Below are 23868 nucleotides of genomic sequence, written 5' to 3' on the forward strand. Positions count from 1 at the left end.
TAATGAGTTAAGATCTGCCAAGACTCACCTCACTACTAAATTCACTAGAAGCACAGCTTCCTCTTACTTTATGGAGAGGAGTATTTGCACAGAAAAGAATCCAGATAACATGGAGATCTTTTTGATTCCTCTCCTAAATACAACCTCTTTTAGAAGCTCCTCTCAGAGACTCACATCAACAGTTGCCAATCTTTATTGTTTGTATTCCATTCTATCAATTTTATCATTACAGTGAATAGTTAACTACCAAAGAGGGAAAAAGAAACTGGGGAAGAGAGTTCTTTTCATCAAGCAAGAATTAATGAAACAGAAGTGGGAGTGAGTGATAGCCCTTAACTGGTGTTAATGGAGATAAAATTACTTAGTAGGCCAAATGAAATAATTCAGTGATAGAATGACTTGATTTTCAACATTCCAGACACATTCTTTTCTACTTTTTAGAGGTACAGGAACTCAGAGCGCTTAAAAAACAAACAAACAATCAGCTATTCACAGACGACCCTTATGTCAGATTGTAGTGCATCCGTTCACGGTGCGTACTTTCACACTCCTGACACATTTTCTCAACTTTACAATTTGGGGACTGATTGTAGTCAGAATTAGGAACTTAAACCTAGGCTGATCAAATACCTCAAAATAATTATTTCTGTTGCAAATCTACTGTATTTTCAAATAGGCTAAAAGACTGTAATCAGTCTCTTTTTTCTGTTTATCCCAGCAATGTGTAACAAAAAGCAACCATCCATCTGTAAAAAGATACCATTATATTGTTGTAGATTAACAATAAGGTAAAAGCGATAAACTTACTTTATCAATGTTTGTGTTATCCAGGGCAGCATCTATCTCGTCTAAAATAAAAAAAGGTGCTGGACGAAAACTGTAAAAGAAAATGCATTATTTTTGCATATAGATGCAAAAATATTAACGTTAATGAACAGTCCAAATACTTTTAGATTCACTTTGTCATAAATTCTGTAAAGAAGAAAAGTAATTAGAGGGAAAGAAGAGAGGATTTTTACTAAGTGTTTGGATATTGCATTAGCAGATTTTCAATACGTTTGTAAATACAACACCGTTTGTCTTTCTGCCACTTGCACAGCAATACATTTAGACGATACTGTAACATCTCTTTTACCTGTAGTGTCTCTTTTACTTACCTGTGTATAGCAAATACAAGAGCCAGAGCTGCCACAGATTTTTCACCTCCTGATAAACTATCCATTGGCATAAAGCGTTTTCCAGGAGCCACACAGTTAAAGCCAATGCCTTCCAGATAAGGCTCCTCAGGATTTTCAGGACTAAGGAATGCCTGGAAATGCATAATTTCATTATTAATAGTGACATTTATAAAATCATTATGATGGATGTTTTTAGGTTTAAATTCTAAGAGAGTATTGAAACTGGAGGTTAGCGTCCTTTGTAGGAAACACTTGTTCATCCATACTGAAGAGTAGCACTATAAAAATTCCCAGTGAGTTTGCCCTTGCTAATGAAGTATGATCCAGGAGGCTAATTAGTGCAAAATCATTTTAGAAATAGCTTCACGTATCTGTTAGTAACATCCTTGTAATTAGCAAAGAAACCCGATTTTGTCACCTTTCATGTAATTACTTTTAATTTTTTAAACTTTAGACTTAAAAAGTAGTTTTCACTTTTGTAAGTTAAAAACAGTAAAATTTATCTTTTTTGTGGAAGGTCAATTTTACAAAATCTAGCTTTTAAGTTGCTACTATATTTCATACTATCTGGAGGAAGATTCCAAAACATGTAGCCTTCGTGTATGCTTTGTATGCTGGTTCCCATGACCCACATTAGAAGTATTACTTCAGAGGAATGGCTATTTACCAATCTGTTAAAAAGTAGCATGGATCAACTAAGCGGTACATGGTTTATTTTTCCCATTAAACAGAACAATCTAATACAATCTCGTCCCCTCTGCACAAGTTGCTACAGATAAAAGAAAAATTTCTATAGTTGACTGTCCATTTCAAACAGCTCCTGTCAAGTGAAAGAAAGAAAAAAACAATTATGTGCTTCGATTTAGACATGCGTCTGTGGTAAGTAGTTCTGGAGGTAAAATGTAGTGTTTGCAACATCTCTTTTTGTTGGAGGTATGCGTATTTTCCTCTTTTTATCTGCTAAGAATGCCTTTCATTGCTACTGCAATGTTCTTCAGGCTGTAAACATGTCAGAAATGTTTTTCTGATAGCACAAAACTCCCAGTTCTGTGTCACTGCATATACCTATGCAAGAGGAAAATTTCAGATGTATGGACACTATTAGCAAATCACTTAGAAAAATTATCTTCCAGATTACTAGGGTACATACGCTCCTTGCTCTTCAAGACATGAAAGGAACATTTATCTTTTCTACAGAGGAATGATGGAAAAGAACTGGTGGAGAATCCACCAGTGCATCTGTGTCTGTACATTTTTAGGCAGTAGTTTCTTTGAAAGTATTTCTTAACACACAGTGTGCTGAAGAAAGAAATTTGACTGAGCAATATATTCAGTGCACAAATGTCCTCTGCGTTAAGAATCTCTGGAAATGAAACTAACTCAAGCTATGAGAACTTCCCTATTTTCATGTTAAAAATGTTAGTTACTTAAAGAGTATCTGTTCAAGCCACAACCTAGCCTAAGCTAACCCTTCCTTAGCTGAGCAAAGTGTGAACACTCTCACCGCACACAGAGCAATCAGTTAGCTTCCAGCGCAATCAGATTGGTTTCCTTCAGTTACTATGTTAGTACCTGTAAGTTTTATCCTCTCAGCTAATTGCAGCATAATCTCTCGGCCAGGTTACCACTATGGCTTACTTAGGTCAAGGCATTATATAACAGACCTCAGAACATACCAAACTGCAATGCATCTGGAAAATACTGACCAGCTTCTTCTAGATTGACGCCAAAATCAAGATCTACCTAATGTTTAGTCCAGGGGAGAAGGTATGAACCCAGTAATTTTGAAGACAGAAATGCTTTATTAACTAGTCCAACCTAGAAGCCGAAAATATACATTTAAAGATATTTAAGGTGTTCATTGAATATCTGACTCTGAAGAATAACATAAAATTTTATCTTTAATCCTTTAATCTTTAGATTATAAGGATGAGAGTTCAAGCCTGAACTCTTTAAACATTTAAGTATCTACTGCATTTGATGTGACCAAAGTATCTGGGAGTTCTCCTTTTATTTTAGGCATTAATACTGAAAGACTAGCAGAGATTAATACAATTGTGACACAATAAAGTTACTGATATATTAAGTCATTGTTTTTATTTTTTTAATAGAGTTATAAGAACCTTTAAAACCTCAAAACCACTGAAATACTGAAATAATAATTTCATTATGATTTTTAGATTTATTGATTTTTAGTTACTTGCTATCACTAGACCTGTAAGCCATTTTGTTTTTAGAATAAGTACTTGAATATATTTCGCATTTACAGCTGTAATAGTAATTTGCAAGTCTGCTAAATGTGAAAAAGTAAAGCTAACCCAAACTATCAGGTTCCCCATTTGGTTAACACTTGAGATGACATTACTCTGTCTCATGTCAAACGTGATCTGGCATGTTATCTATTCATCATCTGACTGTTCTAAAATACTGAAGTCTCCATTATTTGTGTAAATTTCTTCTTCAGGATTGAAACCGTCTTTGGAAACTAAAAACGTTACTAAGTTTTTCCTAACCATAGATAACAAAACTTGGAGTAGGCTTTTTAAGCCAAGTACCTGAGAATATGACACACCTGAGCACTACTGTTTCTGCAAAGTTTCTTGTAGATCTGATCAATAGCTATGGAGGCATGCTCAAAACACTGGCTAAAAAGCTCGTATCTCCTCTTTTTCACCTGTTCAAATTCTTGCTTGCATATTCTGGCCTCCTTTCTGCTGGTCTCAAAAGCTATGGAAAAAATTACTGAAATTACTCCATAATAAGCCTCTAAGCAAATACAGAGAACAAATATGTATTGTGTACCATAACAAGCATCAAGGAAAATATTGATTACGGGAAAAGACTCTAATGCACATACAATCAGCATAATAGTAAGTTTCCTTCCGGTTTTCAACGAGGGAGGGCCCAAAACCATGAAATTAAGATGTATTCAATCTCCTCAATGCCACATCAGTCTGGTGCAATGAAGAAAATTTTCCTTCTAGTCGTTTCTGTAAGCTGGGTGTTTTAAACAGCACCCAGCACCAGCATTTACCTATTGCTATAGCTTCAGAACTCCCTCTTTTTGGTAGTATGTTAACATCTGAAATGCTCTTTGAGGACACCCAGTAATTTTGCAGTAATGCTTACGTCCGAGTTACTGACAACATATACGTGTTCCTTGAATTAATTAAGAAAAAATAAATTTTTTTATAATTAAAGTCAGCAGTTTTTAGAAAATAAGTAAAAAGCCTTTATGATGTCATTTCATCAAGAAAGCAAGGATCTTTGCTAAAGAGAAACTGATATAATTGAAATTGTATTTCAAGAAAATATTGCAGAGTAAAATTTTTATTAATAACCTTGTTTACATATTACCCTCAGTCATCTTTTAACAAGGACTTAGGCACAAAAAATACCTTAATACCCGAAAGGAGCAAAAACAGCAGTGTCAATCCCAGAAAGAGGATTTTTAATTAGGGTGAGAACTTGCACAGTCACAAAACGGGTCAGTAAGAAAGATTCAGTGTTACCATCTATCGATTCTTGGAACTTGTCCCGAACAATCTGCAATTTCTCTACTGCTCTTAGATTTGGGGCAGCTGTCTTCATTAAAGTATTTTCTTTAGCTTTTATTTCCTGCTGAAGCTGGTTTAGATGAATCTCAATCTCTTTATCGGTCTCTAGTTCCTAAAGAAAAATACTGAAGTCTTAAAATTTGCTTTTAGGCCAAGACATTTCAACCTATACAACGGACATATACGACAAACAGTCATGGCTTCTGAGAGAAGAACCTCACTCCACAATTAACTTTATTTAGAAATACAACAAAACAAGACGCTCCGCCCAGGGCTCTTAATTCTCAGAATCAATTTACTCTGTCTTAAGCATTGTTTCAAAAGACCTTTACAAACAGAGAGTGAATTGCCTTCAGCCCAGAAGTCTGGGTTAAAATACACCGTAGAAGGAGGATTAGCTGGCTGCATCGTTTGATTTGTGGCGAAAACCTTTCAAGACTCGTTCTTGTAAAGTTCTTCAAGCCAAGTTCAAATGGTGAGAGATTTCTACCTTGCTCTGTACCTAGCCTTCATCATTTAATTATTTTACCTATGATGATTAAAAAAAAAAAAAGAGAGAGAGACAAAAACTTCTGAGAAAACATGAGCTGCTGGACCGCTACAGAGGACAGTATTTTAACTGCCATTCTCTGAAAATGAAGTGGTACGAACCCTTTGGCAGCCAATCACTAATTTCCAAAATTCTGTCATAACATGTACTGTTTGTTGAAATTTAAATGCAGACGGTAAAAGAGGAGGGAAAAAGAATCAATTTGTATTTATTATTTCTCCATCATATTTCTAAAGGCGAGGTAAATTTTTGAATTAAATTTAGTTATATGAAACCTATCCAAAAACCCCATGTAGCAAACACAAAACACACACACACACTTAGGATTACTAGTTTTTTAATAAGTTCTAACTAACGGCTAGGGGGAAGAGTAAATAACTAATTTCAATAAATAAATAAAAACATTTCAATCTGTGTTAATTTAAAATTAGTCACCTATTAAATTAAATAAAATAGATTAGATTAATTCAAAAAAAAATTACCTTCAGGTCTTCTGGTAGGCTGCTGTAGTCTATCTGAATTGCCTCTTCTCTTTCATAGATACTTGATGTAGTCTGAGTGTCTTCTATTTCAGTTCTTAGCTATAGATATAAAGGACATACCAGTTCAGAAACATGAGAGTGCACTTCTAACACTTAAAACGACCCATTAAAAGGACATAAGAAAAGGAGATAGCGGTAACAGGACAGGAGGGAAACAGTAATTTTTCCACTGATCTCCCCTACGCCCACCAAAACCAAAATAGAGTTCCTAGTTAACAAACCCAGTGATTCTAATAGAAAGGCACCTCTTATATGAAGATTAAAATATCTGCCAATTTCAGTTTAAAATTAAGATGAAACCAGCAGTAATTTATTTGTAATATACTTAGAACAATGAACATACCGTATATCTACACCATTCTCTCCTGAGTAGGAAGAATTCCCTTTCCCATGACAATTCATTCCCTTTCAAGGGAAAGCTCTGACATTCGTAAATCAGGGCATTTCTTCCACTCCGCTGGCCTCAGAAGAAACGACTGGCCTCAATACCTTTGCGTAAGTAATTGTAGGCTTGGATTACAAACAACTACTCACTCTTGAACGAGTGTTGCATGTCATAATCAGCCTCTTTTCCTGCAAAGTTTCTTTTTCAGAACCGTATCTTACCGTCTTCTCAGTGATATGAATTAGGAATGAACTTTGTAATGCTACTGCCCCCTCCTTGGTTTCATCTCTTCCTTATTCATAAACCATGATATAGCTGAGGTAACAACATACTCTGATGATGATCAGTACCTCTTTCCCTTCAAAGACTGCTTACCTCACTGCCTTCACTTTTCCTTCTGACCCACCCTTTATACCTATGCTCCAGCAAGGATAATCGTCCTAAGGAATGGGTTCAACAAGATTTCTTCCAAATTTGCAGCCCTATTACAGGTCCTTCAAAAGCAACAGTTCTTTAGTTTCGTAAGAGTGGAAAAAGGGAAAACTAAGAAAACTAATCCTCTGCTAGCAGGAATATTTTTATTCTAGCCTCTCTCTAACTTCTGTGATTATCTATTTCTACATCTAATAAAGGGAGAAAGATAGCTTTAAACAGCATTTAAGTTATGAATGGATGATTAACCAAATCTTCTTTCAACCCATGTACATGCCTTATTTATTTACAGTTCTGACTTGATCACTGAGCGTCCCCTTACATACGTATATCTGGAACACTCTGTTCCAATTTCCTTGAGATTTCCAGAGATGTATTTATTTTGCAGGAATAGATTTCAAGTGTAGACAAAAACACCTGCAAACATTTTTATCTACTAAAGTAAAAAATTAATCCTTTTATTGAATGGTAAGGCCTAATTACACCAGAACAGTGACATTATTTTAACACTATTCTGTATGACAATCAGCCCTCAAAGGAAAAAAATAAATTCAAGACTGAATAATTGCTCCTTCATGGTATCTCTCTTCCATAAACGTTTTAAGTACCTCTACTTCACTGATGTCATCCAGTGAGCCAAAGAGAAGATTTATTTTCAAGTCCTGCACCTTGCATTCAAGGAGCAAATTATGTCTTCTTAATCTTTTCTCTTCCAGAGATGTTTCTATTGCTGTAGCTTCCTTTTGTAATTTGCCAGCTTCCCTACACAAAAGGCACAAAACTATTAAAATAGCAGCAGCATCACTACCAACGGCATCCACAGCCATACAGTATGAAAAACATTTAGCCGAGCACAAGGAGGGCTTTTTCCTCTGTACTCCCTTTCAAAAATGAAGGAAACTGGTACTTAAATTCCTCCAGCCTCTTCATTCCCCAAAACACTCAGAGGGAGATGGAAACCATGTACTATTCTAGCATGCAAAATAACAGTCTGCTACTCTGTTCTAAGCTCTTAACTTTACCACAAGGTAAGCAGTAGCAGCATGGACATAATTTCGATACGTTGCAAATTCATACTATAGTGTGTTCAAATACCTAACCTCCTAAATACAACAACTATAAGCTCTGTTCTGCTCAGGTCTGTCTCTGTGCATGGAGATTTGATCCATTTTAAACTGTCATCAAGTATCTTTTATCATTACTGTACTTGAAATGCACTTGATTCTTTTCAACAAATTTCTTTGATAGCATCAAGTGGCTGCATAAGGTAGAGACAAAACAGTCTCATGTTAAAGTTATATGCACTATAACTATAAAATGAGTTATAAAGTATCTAATTCATGAGTTTATATAAAATTCTATACATTTTCATAGCCATACTGTGCCCCTCTCTCTGCCTCTCTCTCTCTCTCCATGTATATGTATTAAGAGAGTTAAGTTTTAAAGAAAACTTCTGGTTTAGAGGCAACACAGGGAACACACCAATAATAAACAAGCATGGAAAGACGGAAGTATGAACTATCCCCACAGCAGTTAATTTAAAGGCAGAGTTTATGACCAAATAGTGACCTAAAATGAACATAAAGTGCTTTAAGATACACAATACTTGAAAGGCCTGGAGAAAATGAGAACATTGAAATCAGAAAAAAAGAATTCTTATGAATTGAACTACCTGTACAGCTCAAATGAAAATACGAAACTACCAGCACACTTAACGTACACTTTTAGGTCATTTTATTATGGCCAAAAATATGAAGATATAAGCTAAAATGTACTTATCAGAAATCAATATATATTTATCAGAAATTACAATGTGTGCTAACACTAGCTATATACAGAGTAACCTACCTTACTATGGGATGCTTTCATGAAATAATCTGGTTCTCTTTACTTTTGAGAGCCACGTATTAAATTAGAAACACTATTTAACTAATGCATATTATAATTCTAAGTTACTAGGTCTCTAATGAACCTTTCACAGGAAAGCGGAACAACAGAACATCACTAACAAGCTAAAAATTATCACACTGATCATTTTTCCCATGCAAACAATTAGTAATTACCTATTAAGAGTTAACAAGGCCTTTCTGAACTCTTCAACTTCATTGTGGGTTTTTATAACCTCAGATTTATGAGCGTTTAATCTATCCTTGAGATGCTGCTGCTCCTCCACAATTTCATTCACCCTTTTTAGAAGCTTCTCCTCATCCTGCATAGAAATATTTACATTGTTAATCTTTTACCAAAAAGTTTAACGTTAAACCTCTATTAAACAGAAAAGAGGGTTAAAGTTTTCACCTCTTACAGTACATTAAAGTGTTATAGCACAAAATCTGAAATGCACATAGGAAGATTCAGATGTTCTGTATACATAGCATGGCCAACTCCACATTTGTGACTGTTCCAGTCTAAACTCTAAAGACAGGAATACCAAGACTATTACGATCTGTAGACTACTCCCTTTTCCTCAATTATTCCCTTAGCATTGCAAGAAGGAGCCTATCTGCTGTACTTCTACAACATGTTTAGCAACACCTTTAAAAAAAAAATGAAATCCTTTAAAAAGTATTGTTCCTTAGAAATAAATCCACAGGTAATCTGCAAAGAATAATCTGCAGAGGTACTCTAGAAACTAAAGTCTTCCTGTATCTATATATTCCACACCACTGCTAAATTGCTAGAAATTAAGTGTTAAAATATAGTACATCTAATATATGCATGAAGACACAGTACACAGAGACAATTATTATCGCAAACTAATCAGGACTTATTGCTGCTGCAGCATCAGAACAAAGTATCTCCAGAATTAGAATCACATAATCCTTCTCCAGGGCAAAATTTCTGATCTTCCTCAAAGTCTTATTTCAATGGAATTATACGCACATGCATCAAGTCAGACAACTGTTTTTGTGCATCAGTGAATCAGGGCCATTTTTTCCCCCCTCAGTATCGGCAAAACATATCTTCTTATGTATTAAATATATATTTGTTTATTTAAATGTTTTTAACATACAATAGCAGAGTTCAAGTGATGCATGCGTTTTTTCCCCTGCTCTGGAGCAGTTTTACATTTCATTTCCCTTTTCTTTATTCAAAGCACTGTTACACATCTTTTCTCCTTCACTTTCCAGTGCATCATGAGCATAACTTATTTAACAGGCAACATTAATATAATGGAAATTAATTATGAATATGTATTTTTATTACATCTAGTCAACATGTTCTTTCTTAAATTACTTCCGCAAGATCACACTATGAAGGAGAAATCCATATGTATTACTTCAGTTAAAAATCTAGTTCGTGTTCACAGTCAATTATTTTAAGCCACTTAATATTTGTGAAGCACCTTGAAAAGCACCAGAGTTGCTTACTATTACTCATAAAGCCTTCTAAAAACTCAGCTATGTGCTATTAGTTTTATCTGTAGTCATATGCTGCCTTTTCATATAAGCTAGGAGCAACATAATACTGTATATACAGTAATATCAAATTTCCCGATTTCTGTATTTTTTATTAAAATAATTAATATGACAGTAGAGGTTATTTCAAGGTTATTTCAAGCAACAATATGCAACTGAATTTTTTAAACATAAAGTCATTTAGAATAATATATATGTATATATGTATATATACATGTGTGTGCGCACGCGCACATTCTGGTTACCTTCTGCAGCCTGACAATCTCAGCTTCATCTTTATGGATGGTCTCCCTCAACATGCTGACTGCATTCGTTAATTTTTGTAGATGACCATGACTATATTCAAGCTGAATGCTTAGTCTCGTCTTCTGGTTTTCAAACTCCAGTCTAGTCAAAATACACTATTTCAAACCAACACTTACAGACTGGTACTAGTAGGTATTAAAAGACACATTTTCACTTTTACTATTTAGTGTATATAGATATATACACACTATATAAAATATATATATATTTATATCAACAAAAATATCTTCTACTTGAACACAAGAATTTGTATACATTTGGATCATTGATTCCACTACACAGCATCTTGCGGACATGCTGGAAATTAGAAAAAAATACAGTGATAATCAATTCAACAAACATCACATAAACAGATAATATGGTCACATCCAATAAGGAAAGTAACACAAAAGTTTCAAGTTTCTCGTATATGGGATGTATTTGTAAGTGATGCAGAGAGGAGCTGGGAAAAGACTACACGAACGTTGTATATTTATTCCATGCCTGGGATCCCTACTCAGTAAGCCTCCTAAGCAGCTGACGTATATGTTTATCTGAAAACTGTGAGGAATCTCAGCTGGGAGGTGGCAATTAACAACCAAGAGACCAGAGCTTTTTAAGCCGCATTCAGCTTTGCTCACCATCTCTCAGCCAAGAACTGTATTTGTTTATAACAGTTACAATGGCAGAAGCTACTTCACATTCTGCTGTGAGAACAGAAGGAAATAAAATTCAGGGGCTGTTTACAGAAAGGTTTCCTCACAGCTGCTACTTTCTGCCTCTCAGCTTGGAGCTCCTGGGTGATTTACCATTAGTGAGTTCTGCATCCGAGCTGTTGTCCATGCAAAACGGCTGGCACAGCACTATCTCCAAGCTCTTTAAACGTAGGCAAAAAAAAAAAAAAAAAAAAACCACTGCAGCATGGGCTTACAGGACTAATGTTGGCAAGTTAGGGCCAAGAAGCGCAGTCCCAGGCCACATGTGCAACGTAGCATCTAGACATGCAAATGCTATTCCCTTCATTGTTTTGTTACTAATTTTTCCACCTCACCATCCTCCAGTTCTTGAAAACATAAATAAACGATCAAACCACTTCTGCCAAGAGGTGTCTAAACTTCAACTGAACGCGCTGTACTCTACTACTTCATTGTAGCCCTAGCCAACCCATACATTTGCCCAAATTTCTGAAACACAGTCAGAGAGTCGCTTTGTAAGCTGAAGGGACCGCTGAAAAGAAAATGGAGTTCAGTGCTAGGAATCAAATTGGTCATGTAGAAAAACTCTATTTTCTGTAAAGAATGCCAGGAAATCCATGAACTATCATCTGCCTGAAAACTCCTGCACTACACAAGACAGTTCATTTTAATGTTCTTGTTCTTTAAGATATACATTTGTGGTCCTGTGACATATGTCTCCGAGCGGAATACCAGCTGGACGTTATGTGTGAGAAAACTAAGATTCCACTTTCCTTAACGGTGTCTTCCTATACCAAAATCACTATACCTTACGTTCACTTCTTTAAGACTCATGACCATGAGTCATCCTCATTCCCATCATCCTCAACTTGTCATAGAGCCATTCCTCAGCGTGGATTTTAGAAAAGTGTTCTTTACCGTTTTATCTTTCTACAACAGTACTACCAAAATAACACATATTACCCTATCAAGTTGGCTGCAAAATGCCACTGTGGACATGTGATGACTGTATGTAAATACAAAGAACAGCTAACTGTTAACAAACAACTGCAACTCCTGTTAACCTAATTCTTGCACTGATAACATGACCTTTTATAGTCATCTAGGTTTTTGTAGTATTTCCTGTGATGAGGTTATTCATTTACCAGTGTGCCCAGTCTAATACAATCCACGTCCCCTTTTTACTTTTCAATTACAAACACCACCTTTTCCTATCAATCTCCTCTTGTTGCCTCACATGTTCTTGTTCATACACACGAATATTTTCTATACCAATCTCTTCACAGAATTCCTGGAAAACAGCATCTTCAGCCTTGGAGTAAAGAGAAGACAAACCAAAATGTTGATACTGTTTTGCAACTCACAAAATCAAACATTTAGACAAACATTTCATGCTACAAGCTAGAAGTTCAAGTTACTTCAGAGAAACAACAGACTTCAACTCCTAAGAAAGGATCAGGACTTGACATTTGCAAATTATACCTTCAGTACAAATGCCAGATTTCAGGCATTACGATCTGCAAAAGAAGGTAACTCCCATCCAGGCCCTTCTTGACAGCACCTGGTGATTCCAAAGACAATTACAGCCATTACAGCGTAACCAGCTTCCCTGGTTTTATCTGTGGATCCCATTTACGTGGGGAAAGAAGGCTGGATGGTATACAAGACTAACCCACCCACTGCCAGCTTTTTTTAGTGTAGCTCAGTTGCTCATCTTAATTCTTTCACATGATTTGGGGGGGTTCACTGATGGAGTATTTCAGTGCAGACATTGAACGGGTCCTGCCACGACTGCAAAAAGAATGATTTTCAGAAGGACAGTTAACCACACAGACAGTGTCTGCCTGGAGGATGCGTTGATTACTGAGAGTTTTGCAAATCTTGCAGGTATATACAGAGCTTAATATTGGGCTTCGTGTTACGTACATGCTGTCACAGACTCGCCTGAGCCAGGATGACTTCATGACAAAAGAAGGGGAAGGTCTAGTCATGCAATGTAACTCTCTTTCCAAAAAGAGGAAAGACGCTGTGACCACAGTTTCTTACAGAAAACTTAAGACACTAGAGACTGACAAAGAATAAGCTGAGACTTTGCAATTTTACCCTCATGTCATGAAAGAGCTGGAAAATGTTCTTCTGTGACTTGATCCTAGCCAAAGTTTGCAATAGGATCTCTAAAGCTGTGAGCTTCAATGGATTATCCTTGTTCAATACTAACAGTCATCTTTATTAGCAGAAGGGGGAGAGGCAAAGTCTTCCCCAAACTAAAAAATTTTCCATTTTGAATGTACCCATAGTATATAATATTAGGCAAAACTTCATCTAAATCAAAAATCTAAGAGGTAAATGCACTTGGTTAGTTGGGTTTATGCTTGGCAACAAAAGTCACAACATTTTGATTTCAAGGAATTCGATTTGCAAACCTTTACATTTGGACGTTAGTATATGTGTGAGTGTATTTCTGTTCACCATTACCTCAGTTGGGAGAAAGGTACAGAACGTGGGAAGATTGCTGGAATAATTTATGACCCTTGTCTACAAAGTAGCTTACAAAGTTAAAAAGTTGTCCAAGCTCTCAGAGCTGCTATACTCAGAAAGATGTTTCTATAAGACACGTGTAATGACAAAAGCTCTCACGATATCAGAGAAAGCACTACCTCATTAATTTTTTTCTGAAATTCTTCTATTTTTTCTTTTCTTTGTAATACTCCTTCTTTCAGCATATCATACTGAGAGTTGATATTTATCAGTTCACTTTCCAGTTTAGATTTTTCCTAGATAGAAAGAAAGGAAAAAGAAGATAATTTTTCTAAACAAGATGGACAACTTTCTAGGCATTACTAGACAGTTCTGGTCCAGATCATCTGTATTTTTCCGATTAAGAATGTTAATTTTTTTCTTTTCAAATGCCACTTATCCACACATACTGCTGATTTGCATGCAACAGTTACAATTTTTATGAGTGGAAAGGCAAACTGCATTTAAAGTACATTTTTACTTATAGACTTTTGAAGGTTACTAAATGGTAGACCAAGCTTACTGGAAATTCAAGTTAATTTAAAGAATAAAATACAAAAAGCCTCATTATTTAAAATTATTTCATTGTCTTGTTTTTTATATTTTATATTTTATGTCTTTTATATTTATTATTTATATTTTATTCTTCAGTCATAACCACTGTATGTAAAACCTAAACTGAATTTAAAAATCACATAAGGAAGTAATAGTTACTTCACTTGTAATCATAGCTTAGGTCAAGAAATACAATGATTAAGCATGAAAATTATAAAGGCTTAATACTATACCTTGTAGAAATTAGCAAGGTGTTTCTTTCTAATAAGTTCTAATTCGCTCTGTGAATATTTAAGTCGCGTTTGAGTTCCCTGGCATTGAGCTTGCAGCTGCTTCAAATCAGTCTCCTTACGTTTGATCTTCATTAAGTCCTAGAAAATATTAAAATGGGAGAAGACAAAAAGTATTTTAAATAGAAGTTGACTTATTTGGAAATTACTCATTTTTTAGATTCATGCACTATACAAGGTTAGCCTCACTGACATAAGCCATGATCAAAGTAAACGTTGATGGCACTGGTCATATTCAATAGCAGTTTTAAACAGATTTATCAGTCAAGAAAGCACACCCTTGCAAACGCCTACGCTACCCCTACCCCCCCCAGTAACTAGAGGTATGGCAAATCAGTTTACACTGACAGGTTTTTGTCTGTGTAGGTATTTTCATGTTGACCGAATATATCAGTTTTTTGCTAAAAGCCTTCAGGTATTCAGAACCACAGCTTTCTGTTTAATGTAACCTATATTAACAATGCTGGACTTGTTCTCTGCCTCTGTGATAACTGAACCAACCCACCAGCTGAGGGCAGAGACCCACAGTGTGTTACCCTTAACTAAAAGAGGATAAATAGCTACTGTGTATTCCCTACTTCTTCTAGAAGTTTTGGAAGTCATCCTGATCTTCCCCACAGCTGAATTAAATATAAAAAAATGAAAGACTTTAAACCAAAACAGATTATTTCCTCACCATCTTCCTATAGGCAATTTTCATTCCTTTTTGCCTTTAGCAGTTAAGTGCTTTTTAACAGACCTACCTTTAACTCATTAATCAATCTATCTCTTCTTTCTTTCATTTTATTCATTTCTTTATCATCCCAACATCTAGCTTTAAATCTTAAATCACTTGATCCTCCAGAAATCACTCCAGATTTCAAAAATAAAGTTCCATCAAGGGCAACCGTCTGGAGGGGGGAAAGGAAAAAACAAACAAACAAAAAAAAAACCTTAAACAACACAAAACAGCAGAAATTGGGCATCCAAAATATCCCAGAACCAGTGCACTAAGATATGCTAGTTAAACAAACAACAACCACATTTTAGTTGGACTCTATTTTTTAGCATTATTATAACAAATCAGAATAGGAAATGAAATTATATTATTTCCTTGTATTTAGAAAACTATTACGTGACATTTGAGTATATATTGGCAATGTGGAAAGTTACAGCTGGCTGGGTAGAGTAAATCAAGCAAGGTGATAAGTAAGTGCATGAAAGGACATTATGGCTATGACAGTAACAGAGATAAGCATAAGCAGAAACAACTGCAGAAAGAAATAGAGTCCTCAAAGCAGAGTGCATCTACAACTCCCAAGATTCTGTCAGGCATTCAAAGAATTTTTGGAAGCATTTCTTCACAGAAAAGCTGGTATGATAATGTTTGTATTTTTAAACAAGGCAGGATTAAAATCAGGACTATTCATCTTTCCTCCTTCTTCCTATCATCAGTAGAGGGCCTTGTCAGGGAACATGTTTAGACACTACCTATAACAATCTTTTCTAATTTACCTTCTTTTCCCAGGAAATCATTTAAAAGTAGTACCATATACAGCAAAACATAAGCATGTGAAATATCCAGGGATTTATTTATGTGGGAGTAGACTGGACAGCACAGTACCATTCTGGTACTGTTTATCTGCCATATTTTGCAGGATGTTTATGGAAGAATTATTTAAATAGCATGAAATAGGTAATTGCACTGAAAAACACAGGCAACAAAATTCAGCTTCTTACTTTCAACCTCACTGGTCCATCAAATGCTATTTGTCTTGCTTCTTTAACTGTTTCACAGACCAGGCCATTCCCACTCACAAACTGAATCACTTTCTTCAGTGGAGGAAATGGAGTTTGTACAACATCTACCATCATTTTTGCTCCTTTTATCTCTCTCAATTTTTCATTGATTGGTTTAACCTGTAAAACAAGTGGGCAGTGTTTAGAATTGGCTGGAACCATGAGACGCCAGTCAGTCAGTAGTGTAGCATACAGGGCGAATGATGTGTCAGTCTCTAAGGGGTTACGCAGAGGCACAGCACTCTCTTACCACGTATGTATGTACGTACCGGTAACCTAAGATGCACAGGCAGGTCTCCTTCACATCAGAACAGCACATGGTTAAGTAGCACCAAAAATCATAAATCTGTCCTGTAATGTTCTAGCACAACCTCCCTACTCTCTTATATGATCAGATTATTCCAAATTCATTAGAACATACAGTCTTTCAAGCTGAAAAACACACCAGAGTTATCTATACTACCAAGAAGTATTGCATAGTAACCTCTAATACAGTTTTCAACAGGCTGGATGTAGTATCTAAAATTCTGGTCACAAACATTAGAGATCACACATGTCCTCTTCAGATAAAACTGATCTTTGCGTTCTAACTTTCTCAGAAACTCAATCATCTGAGTAAAAACCATGTCACAATAGCAAAGCATGTCCAATTCCGAGTAGCCTGGGCAACAGGATATATGAATCTATAGAATGGCTCTCTCAATTGCTGCAAAACTAAAAATAGATCCATTTTCCATATTCTGTGTACACTGTAGCCCTTAAATACGTATCACTTATTCTACTGTTTCCAATATAAAGAGGCACAAAGTAATGTGATCACCTAAATATACAGGCAGAAGAAGGGTTTCAGCTTTAACAATAGCATGAAATATTTTAAGCTCCCAAATCATGTTTGTGTGCCTTAATACTTCACTTATTTTAGTTAAGCTTAAATCAAGCCAGTATCAAGATTTACAACTGTATTAACTTGCTGATGACAGGAAAAAGAAAAACGTACTTACATCAAGGTAATCCAAAGCAAGGAAAGTTTCAGGTTCAGCTCTTTCTTGTTTTAGGAACCGAATGCAATCCCTTGCTGTTTTTTCGGTGGCAACAACAATAGCAGTCATGTATTTGCTGAACACTTTGGTAACAGCAAGCTGATATTTTTTATGAATAGGATGGCACAGGTCAAGCAGTCTTCCAAACTGAAGATAAATAATAAATAAAAAAATTAATAATTAATTGTTATATAATTAATTACATTCTTATATATTTAATTATTATATGATTATAAAATGAATAATAAAATCTTATTTTAGATAACAAATAATAACAAGACACTGAAGTGGCAGGAATAAAACGTGTTGCGTATCTACCAGTTGTGCTCTCTTACAATGGCTGTAGGTTAGAAAAATAAAAATTGGAGCAGAGTGATCAGTACATGTAGCAAAGTACACTTTCAAAATCTGAAGAGATTTAAATTTTCCCTAAAATTAGTTACGTGCTCTTTAACAATATCTCACCCACAATCTTTGGCGTACACTTCTAGAAGTGTAACAGAGTGACAATACTAAGACTGGCTGATTTATTTATTTCTTTCCTGATGAGAAAGAAATAAAATAAAGTCTTTGAACAAAGATAAGGTCTGAAGTAAACAGAAACAGTTAACTGGAAAACAGCAGCAAGAAAGGCATTGCTGCCAGTTCCAGTTTCACTTCCCAAAGCAAGTATCTGCTCACATTAGTAGCATGAAAAGAGTCAATGCTGCTTTTCCTTGCAGAACATAGTACAAATAATCAAGATTATTTTGCCATATATTAACATCAGTAGTAGACAAAACTTGTTTTGCAAAAAGCCTGAAACTTAATTGCTGCATTGATAGCTGCTTATTACTTCACACACACACACACACACACAAATCGCACTTGAGTTTAAACACTGTAAAAAAATTTTCAAACAGATTTATTTACATTGTTGCAAGCAATAAATTGCTGGCATCTCAGTTCAGTTTAATAATAAGCTTCGCTATTTAGGTATTTAGTGATTTGTAGCAATTTAAGAAAAATGAAGTAATTTTAAGCAAGCATTTTCGTTTGGAAAAAAAAAAAAAAAAAAAGTCCAGTTAAACTGTCCCAACTTACTTGTGAACAAGTTTGCAGACTTACTCTACGATGTTTGAGCTATGTGAGATTCCCTAATTAATTTCAGGTGTATACAAATATCGGCAGCCCAGCTGAATGTGGGCTGAAAGTTATCTTACCAATTAAAACTAACAAAGTCAGAATGAAGTTTTGAAAATTAACTGCAAAAATTGTAATCAGCTGCAAAATTTACTTTGCTAATCAGGCAAACCCATGAAAAGACAGGCATGTCACTCACACTGCAGGACCCACATCGCTGCATGGCTATTCCAGGACTAGGAAGGTTCACGGAGAGTTAGGAATCTGTTACAAGAATCTTTCAACAGAAGAAGAGAAACTTGAAAATGGATGTAAGAACTAAGCATGTAGACGCAGTAAGCTATTTGTTGCATATGAAATCCAAAAGACTGTCACTGCAACCTCCTAGTCCTTAGTGGACTACCAGAAGGTGAAATAATTCATATCACTTCCACCCCTGATATTTTGCTTTTAACTTGGGTTGTGTTCCATTTCAATTTTGTTCCAGGATCAGCAACCAGCGTGTAAGGAGCCGCTCTGTTGCCTCACATGCTGACGCTGGGAAAACTACTGGAGGAACAAGGGTAACTGAAGCAGATAACGTTAACACCTCTATAGTTTAAGTAACCTATTTCAACTTATCTGTTTTATGGGATTAAAGCCATCCCATCAATGAGTACTCCCTGTATTTGCAGTTCTTGAAAGAAAAGGACACAGAACACCCTGAAAAATATCTCTCCCTAGGACCAGCAAGCTATCACCAGCATGGTTCAATTCTTGTCAAAAAGGGATACAATACACAGACTGAGCAAAAAGAGATATACCAATCATCTTTTTGATTTTGGGAACATCTTGTGAACATGAATATAAAAATTCTAGGGCACAGTTGAAAAAACACAAAGTTCAGAATCTTTTGTAAAAACAACAGGATCAGACACTTGCTAGTTTCTGATGAAATTCTGCCAAAAACAGAAAAAAAAAGAAGCAAAGGACAACTGGGACAACTGAACAAATTTTATTCTTTATGTTCTTATGGAAGCACTAGGAAGCAGAGGTATGTCACCACCACAGTCAGAAATCAAAGAAATCCCACTTAGGCAGCTAACATCTGTCAACTTTCTTCTCGGGAGGAGGAGAATGACAACCACATAGTTGTTTTGAGTGAGACTGAGTATTCTGGAAGAGCAAACAAACTAACCAGTCTCTGTCAGCACTTTTTTTTTTTTTTTTTAAACGTATTTTCCCAGAAATCTGCATTTTTCCTCACGTGATGATTCTAGACAAAAAGATTTTCCTTGCAAGTGAAGACACTGACACAAATTTTTTTCCGTGCAAATCTGCACTGCAATATGAGTTCTGTAAATGAACTCACACTGAAGGAAAGGCAAGATTCCTTCTCAGTCACAGAGGCCAAACTCCATGAACAGCCTTCAGCCTGCCTTCCTCCACCACACACATAAGGAAGGCCACAGAAGCGGGAATGAAATCTCACCATAAGTGAAACTGAGCCTAATGAAAAAACATTCCTTACAATTGTTACATTTCAGTCTTAAGACCAGTTTCTTACTGGGGAGAAGGGATTCCCTATGAATTCTGACTGGCCATTCTGAAATCTTTTGCATAATACAAAAATGAAACTCATCAAACCTTCATCAGTAACTTGTACATATGCAAGTATCATGAGTCTATGTATGATTTATCAATGTAATAGTTTACAAAAACTAAATTCTCTGCAATCAAATTATCTGATCCCCCTTCCAATTACAAAGAACCATCAACAGTAAAGATGAAAACTATTAACTTTTGAAATTTAACATTAATTTTGGTTAACGCTTCAAAGGAGATGCCTGTAATACACAAGCAGCATCTCAAATTCCTTTTCCCGAGTACACTCAAGCAGGCCTGAAGTTTAAAATACATTCAAGACAGTTCAATTTACTCTATCTGTTTACTAAATCTAAAGCAGAAGTCTCAAATTTTTATTTTAAAATAAGGCATATAAATGAGGCTATTCAATTACCACGGAATCCGGATATAGTCTTTTGAGGCTTTCCAGGATCTCTGCTTTCATTTGCTGACGCCTTCCTTCATGGTAATCAATTTTGGCATTCTGCAGTTCACCAACTATTTTGTTCAATTCTTCATTCACTTCAGCCATTCGTATTGTTGAATTTTCAATTTCCTTAGTTAGCATTTCCTCTTGCTGTTTTTTCTCAGCTAACAATTCACTTCAAACAAAGCAAAAATAAGAAAGCAATTATTTTATTTATACAAGCTTTTGGTTGACAAAAATTGAAGTAATGCAATGGTCACAGATTATGAAAAAATCATTGAAGTCTTTTTGCATCTATAACAAGTCACTCTCTGAGTTGTATTCTATCTCGCATATGCTACTTTTAAGGTTTCAAAATGGAGTTCAAGTAACAGCTTATGCCTACATGTAATACTGAACAGCACTCTTTTATCCTTCATCAACAAAAGGCCTGCTGTCATAAAGCTAAGAAGGACTGAGAACCCTCATGCAAAATTATGACTTATTTTAAACACTTATAAAAGTCACTAAGGCTCTCCGATGCTCTCCTACAAACAACTAAAATCATCTTGCTTTGCAGCAGTCACAATTGGCCTCCTGCTCCCTGTCCAGGGCATAGCTTTGTTCTGTACACAGACAGGCACCGCTAAGCCAAAGCGCACATTACAGATGGGAAGAAAACACAGGTTGGAAGAGATGTCTTGAAATCACCTTCTCAGCCCTGTTTTGAGCAGGAGGCCAAACAAAGTTAGATCAGGCTGCATAACAAAGGGCTCACGTGGCCTATTTCACAACAAGTGAAAGGCAGAAGACAAAAGACAACAAGCAAGAATTGAGCTATGCTTCTAATACACAAAGTGGATATTTACTGGCTTCTAGAGCAGCACAACTACAGAACTACTCTATTCTCTGACTCAGAATTTGTACGTTAATAGCCCAGACCCCTAGTCTGCAGTGCCATGATCCTTATATTTGCACACCACAAGAAATGAGAAGCAATTATAAAACTGTTTCGAACAACATATGGCGGAGTCGTCATATATCTTTATTTTGTACTTTAGACAGCTAAAAGTAGCTGAAATATTAAAATCAAAGCAAAAGAACTATAAACCAGCTACATAAAAATATAAAATGCACAAGCAATCCAATTAGCTTTCAATTTTTTAAACATACGTGCATGTTTTGGTATACTCTTCCAACTTCTCTGCTCGTTTCTTATGCTCTTCTATCTGTTCTACAGTCTGTTTTATGCTTTCCTATACAATCACAAAGAGAATGCATTAAGAACCCACAGGTGAAAATGGTAATTTTATAGCTCTATATAAAACTCCTAATCCATAATGGCTACTAGTTGTATCTTTTCTTCTTTGTAACTATTTAGTGCTGAAGCAATAGCATCTCTTTTCCTTTAGCAGATAACAAATTGCACAACGAATAATAAAATAATTTTGCCTTACCAAGGACACTACTGTATTTTCATATTCAGCAACAGTTCAGAAAAAAGACTCCTCAGCATAAAGAACCATAACATCATCAACTGAAATATCTTCAAACAGTGTTAGTAAATTATGGGGGTTAAAACAATGTGTTTTTCTTTGTAAGATTATTTGAAGGATTTTCCCAAATAGAGGGACACATGAAAAAGTTGACACGGAGCTTACAAACTAACAAACTAATACAGAAGCATTATACCAGCAAATACAAACCAGCAATGAAACAAGTATTTTCAGTTACCCAAATCAAATAAAAACACATAACTATAACAAGTGAAAAAAAAAATGATATTGTTACTTACACATTTTATTAAGCCTTAATTGAACTTCTGAAATCCTTGTGACCTATTACATTTCAAAATATTTGTTATATAAAGGAAATTTTAAGTCTATTGTGCTCTTTCTGCCCACTGCTTTCTTTTGAAGATCCGTAACTTTTTCTAGCAATGCACACTAATGAGGCCTGGATATCTATACTTAAAGGAGGTAAGAGGATTGTTAGATAAAACATAAAAATACACAGAATGAATGTGCGTCTAACTAAATTCCATTTTACTTTAATTGGAATTTCTTATTCTTAAAACTCTAAGCTGTTACTGAATTACAGAATAAGATAGGTTGTAAGGGACCTCTAGAGCTCATCTATTCCACCGGCCCATGCAAAGGAGGGCCAGCTAAATCAGATTGCTAATGGCCTTGTGTTATCAAGTTCTGAATAGCTCCAAGGATGGAAAGTCCACAGCTTCTTTGTGCACCTGCTCCAGTGTTTTGATTACCCTCAAGGTAAAAAGCTTTTCTAGTATCCATTCATAATTTCCTGGATTTCAAATTGCATCTGTTGTCTCCCATCCTGTCACTGTGCACCTCAAGAAAGGGTCTGGATCTATCTTCTTTGTACCCTCCCATGAGGTGGTTGCAGACAGTAATAAGGTTTCCCCTTTGCCTTTGCTTCTCCAGGCCGAGCAGACCCAGCTCTCTCAGCCTCTCCTCACCAGCCACGTGCTCCAGCCCTGAACAGCCTGGTGGCCCTCCACTGGTCTCACTCCAGTATGTCAGTACCTTTCTTATACTGGGGGAGCCCAAAACTAGACAGAGTGGCCATACAAATGCTGAATTGAGAGGAATAATCACTAGATGTCTCTTCTTCCTCAACAGTTACACATGCATAACGGGGTCAGATAACGCGCGCGTTTTATGAACTCTAAACAACCCTTACTTCCTTCTCAACACTAATACAGGATTTGCAGAGTTTTAGAAGCACAAGTTAAGGAAGAGAAACGTAACATATTTCACTTCAAGATACTAAACACATTCCTCTGGTAACTAGTCCTCCAAAAAGAAAAAGTAGTATCATATCAATAGCAAGTGGAAGTACAAGTACTAAATTAAATATGATGACAAGGATCACTTTGCATCTTCATAGCTATAAAGTAAAACACAGATTGTTCCGTAAAAGCAGCTTTGTATTTAGAAGAATGAGATGTTAGGACCTCTAGAACTGGTAACTTCTCATCTGATGATTTTTAAACTTTCTGAATACAGTCTCCTCCAAACCTTGACTCCATATCTAAACAGTAAAGAAACACATATTATCTCTCTGTAACTTCTTAGTAGGCGATAACAATGCAAGACTAGCATAGTTTGGAAAATACATGAACTTCTAATATGGCAAGGTTTCTAGGAAAAGATTAGTTAAATCTTCAACTGGGCTTTTCTGCTTTTTCTCCTTTCTGCTTCTGTCAGAAACCTCATGCAAACTGAACAATAAATTGGGAAACACTACTAAGAGAGAGCATCAGGCTTGGTGACCCGGGCACAGTGGAAAAAAGTAGGTATTTTATTGTTACAAAACAAGTGTGGATCTGAAAAGATAAAAGGAACCGGCAATGGTCTATATTCAGAATAAACAAAATACACATTCACTCTGATGTGCATTAGAAGACAGAATACCAAGAAGTTATTCAAGCTACACACTTATACAAAGAATCAACCTTAAAAACATCTGAGCAAATAAGTAG

At 35.8% G+C, this 23868-nt stretch overlaps 1 protein-coding gene across 2 annotated transcripts in view; it reads right to left on the reverse strand.

Annotated features, from left to right (window-relative positions):
- The window catches only part of SMC1B (structural maintenance of chromosomes 1B), a 37452-nt gene that overhangs the window by 5806 nt on the left and 7778 nt on the right, over window positions 1-23868 (reverse strand). For both annotated transcript variants that reach the window (XM_068951954.1, XM_068951960.1), the window contains exons 8-23: window positions 21531-21613; window positions 20346-20553; window positions 17186-17371; window positions 16125-16304; window positions 15149-15295; window positions 14349-14486; window positions 13701-13817; window positions 12249-12355; window positions 10309-10450; window positions 8708-8853; window positions 7253-7406; window positions 5768-5866; window positions 4691-4847; window positions 3751-3905; window positions 1158-1309; window positions 808-877 (exon numbers count right to left, since the gene is read on the reverse strand). In XM_068951954.1, coding sequence (XP_068808055.1) covers window positions 808-877; window positions 1158-1309; window positions 3751-3905; window positions 4691-4847; window positions 5768-5866; window positions 7253-7406; window positions 8708-8853; window positions 10309-10450; window positions 12249-12355; window positions 13701-13817; window positions 14349-14486; window positions 15149-15295; window positions 16125-16304; window positions 17186-17371; window positions 20346-20553; window positions 21531-21613 — 2241 coding nt within the window. The remainder of the gene's footprint in view (window positions 1-807; window positions 878-1157; window positions 1310-3750; window positions 3906-4690; window positions 4848-5767; window positions 5867-7252; window positions 7407-8707; window positions 8854-10308; window positions 10451-12248; window positions 12356-13700; window positions 13818-14348; window positions 14487-15148; window positions 15296-16124; window positions 16305-17185; window positions 17372-20345; window positions 20554-21530; window positions 21614-23868) is intronic.

This window comes from Struthio camelus, chromosome 1 (genome assembly GCF_040807025.1).
Source record: "Struthio camelus isolate bStrCam1 chromosome 1, bStrCam1.hap1, whole genome shotgun sequence".
NCBI lineage: Eukaryota > Metazoa > Chordata > Aves > Struthioniformes > Struthionidae > Struthio > Struthio camelus.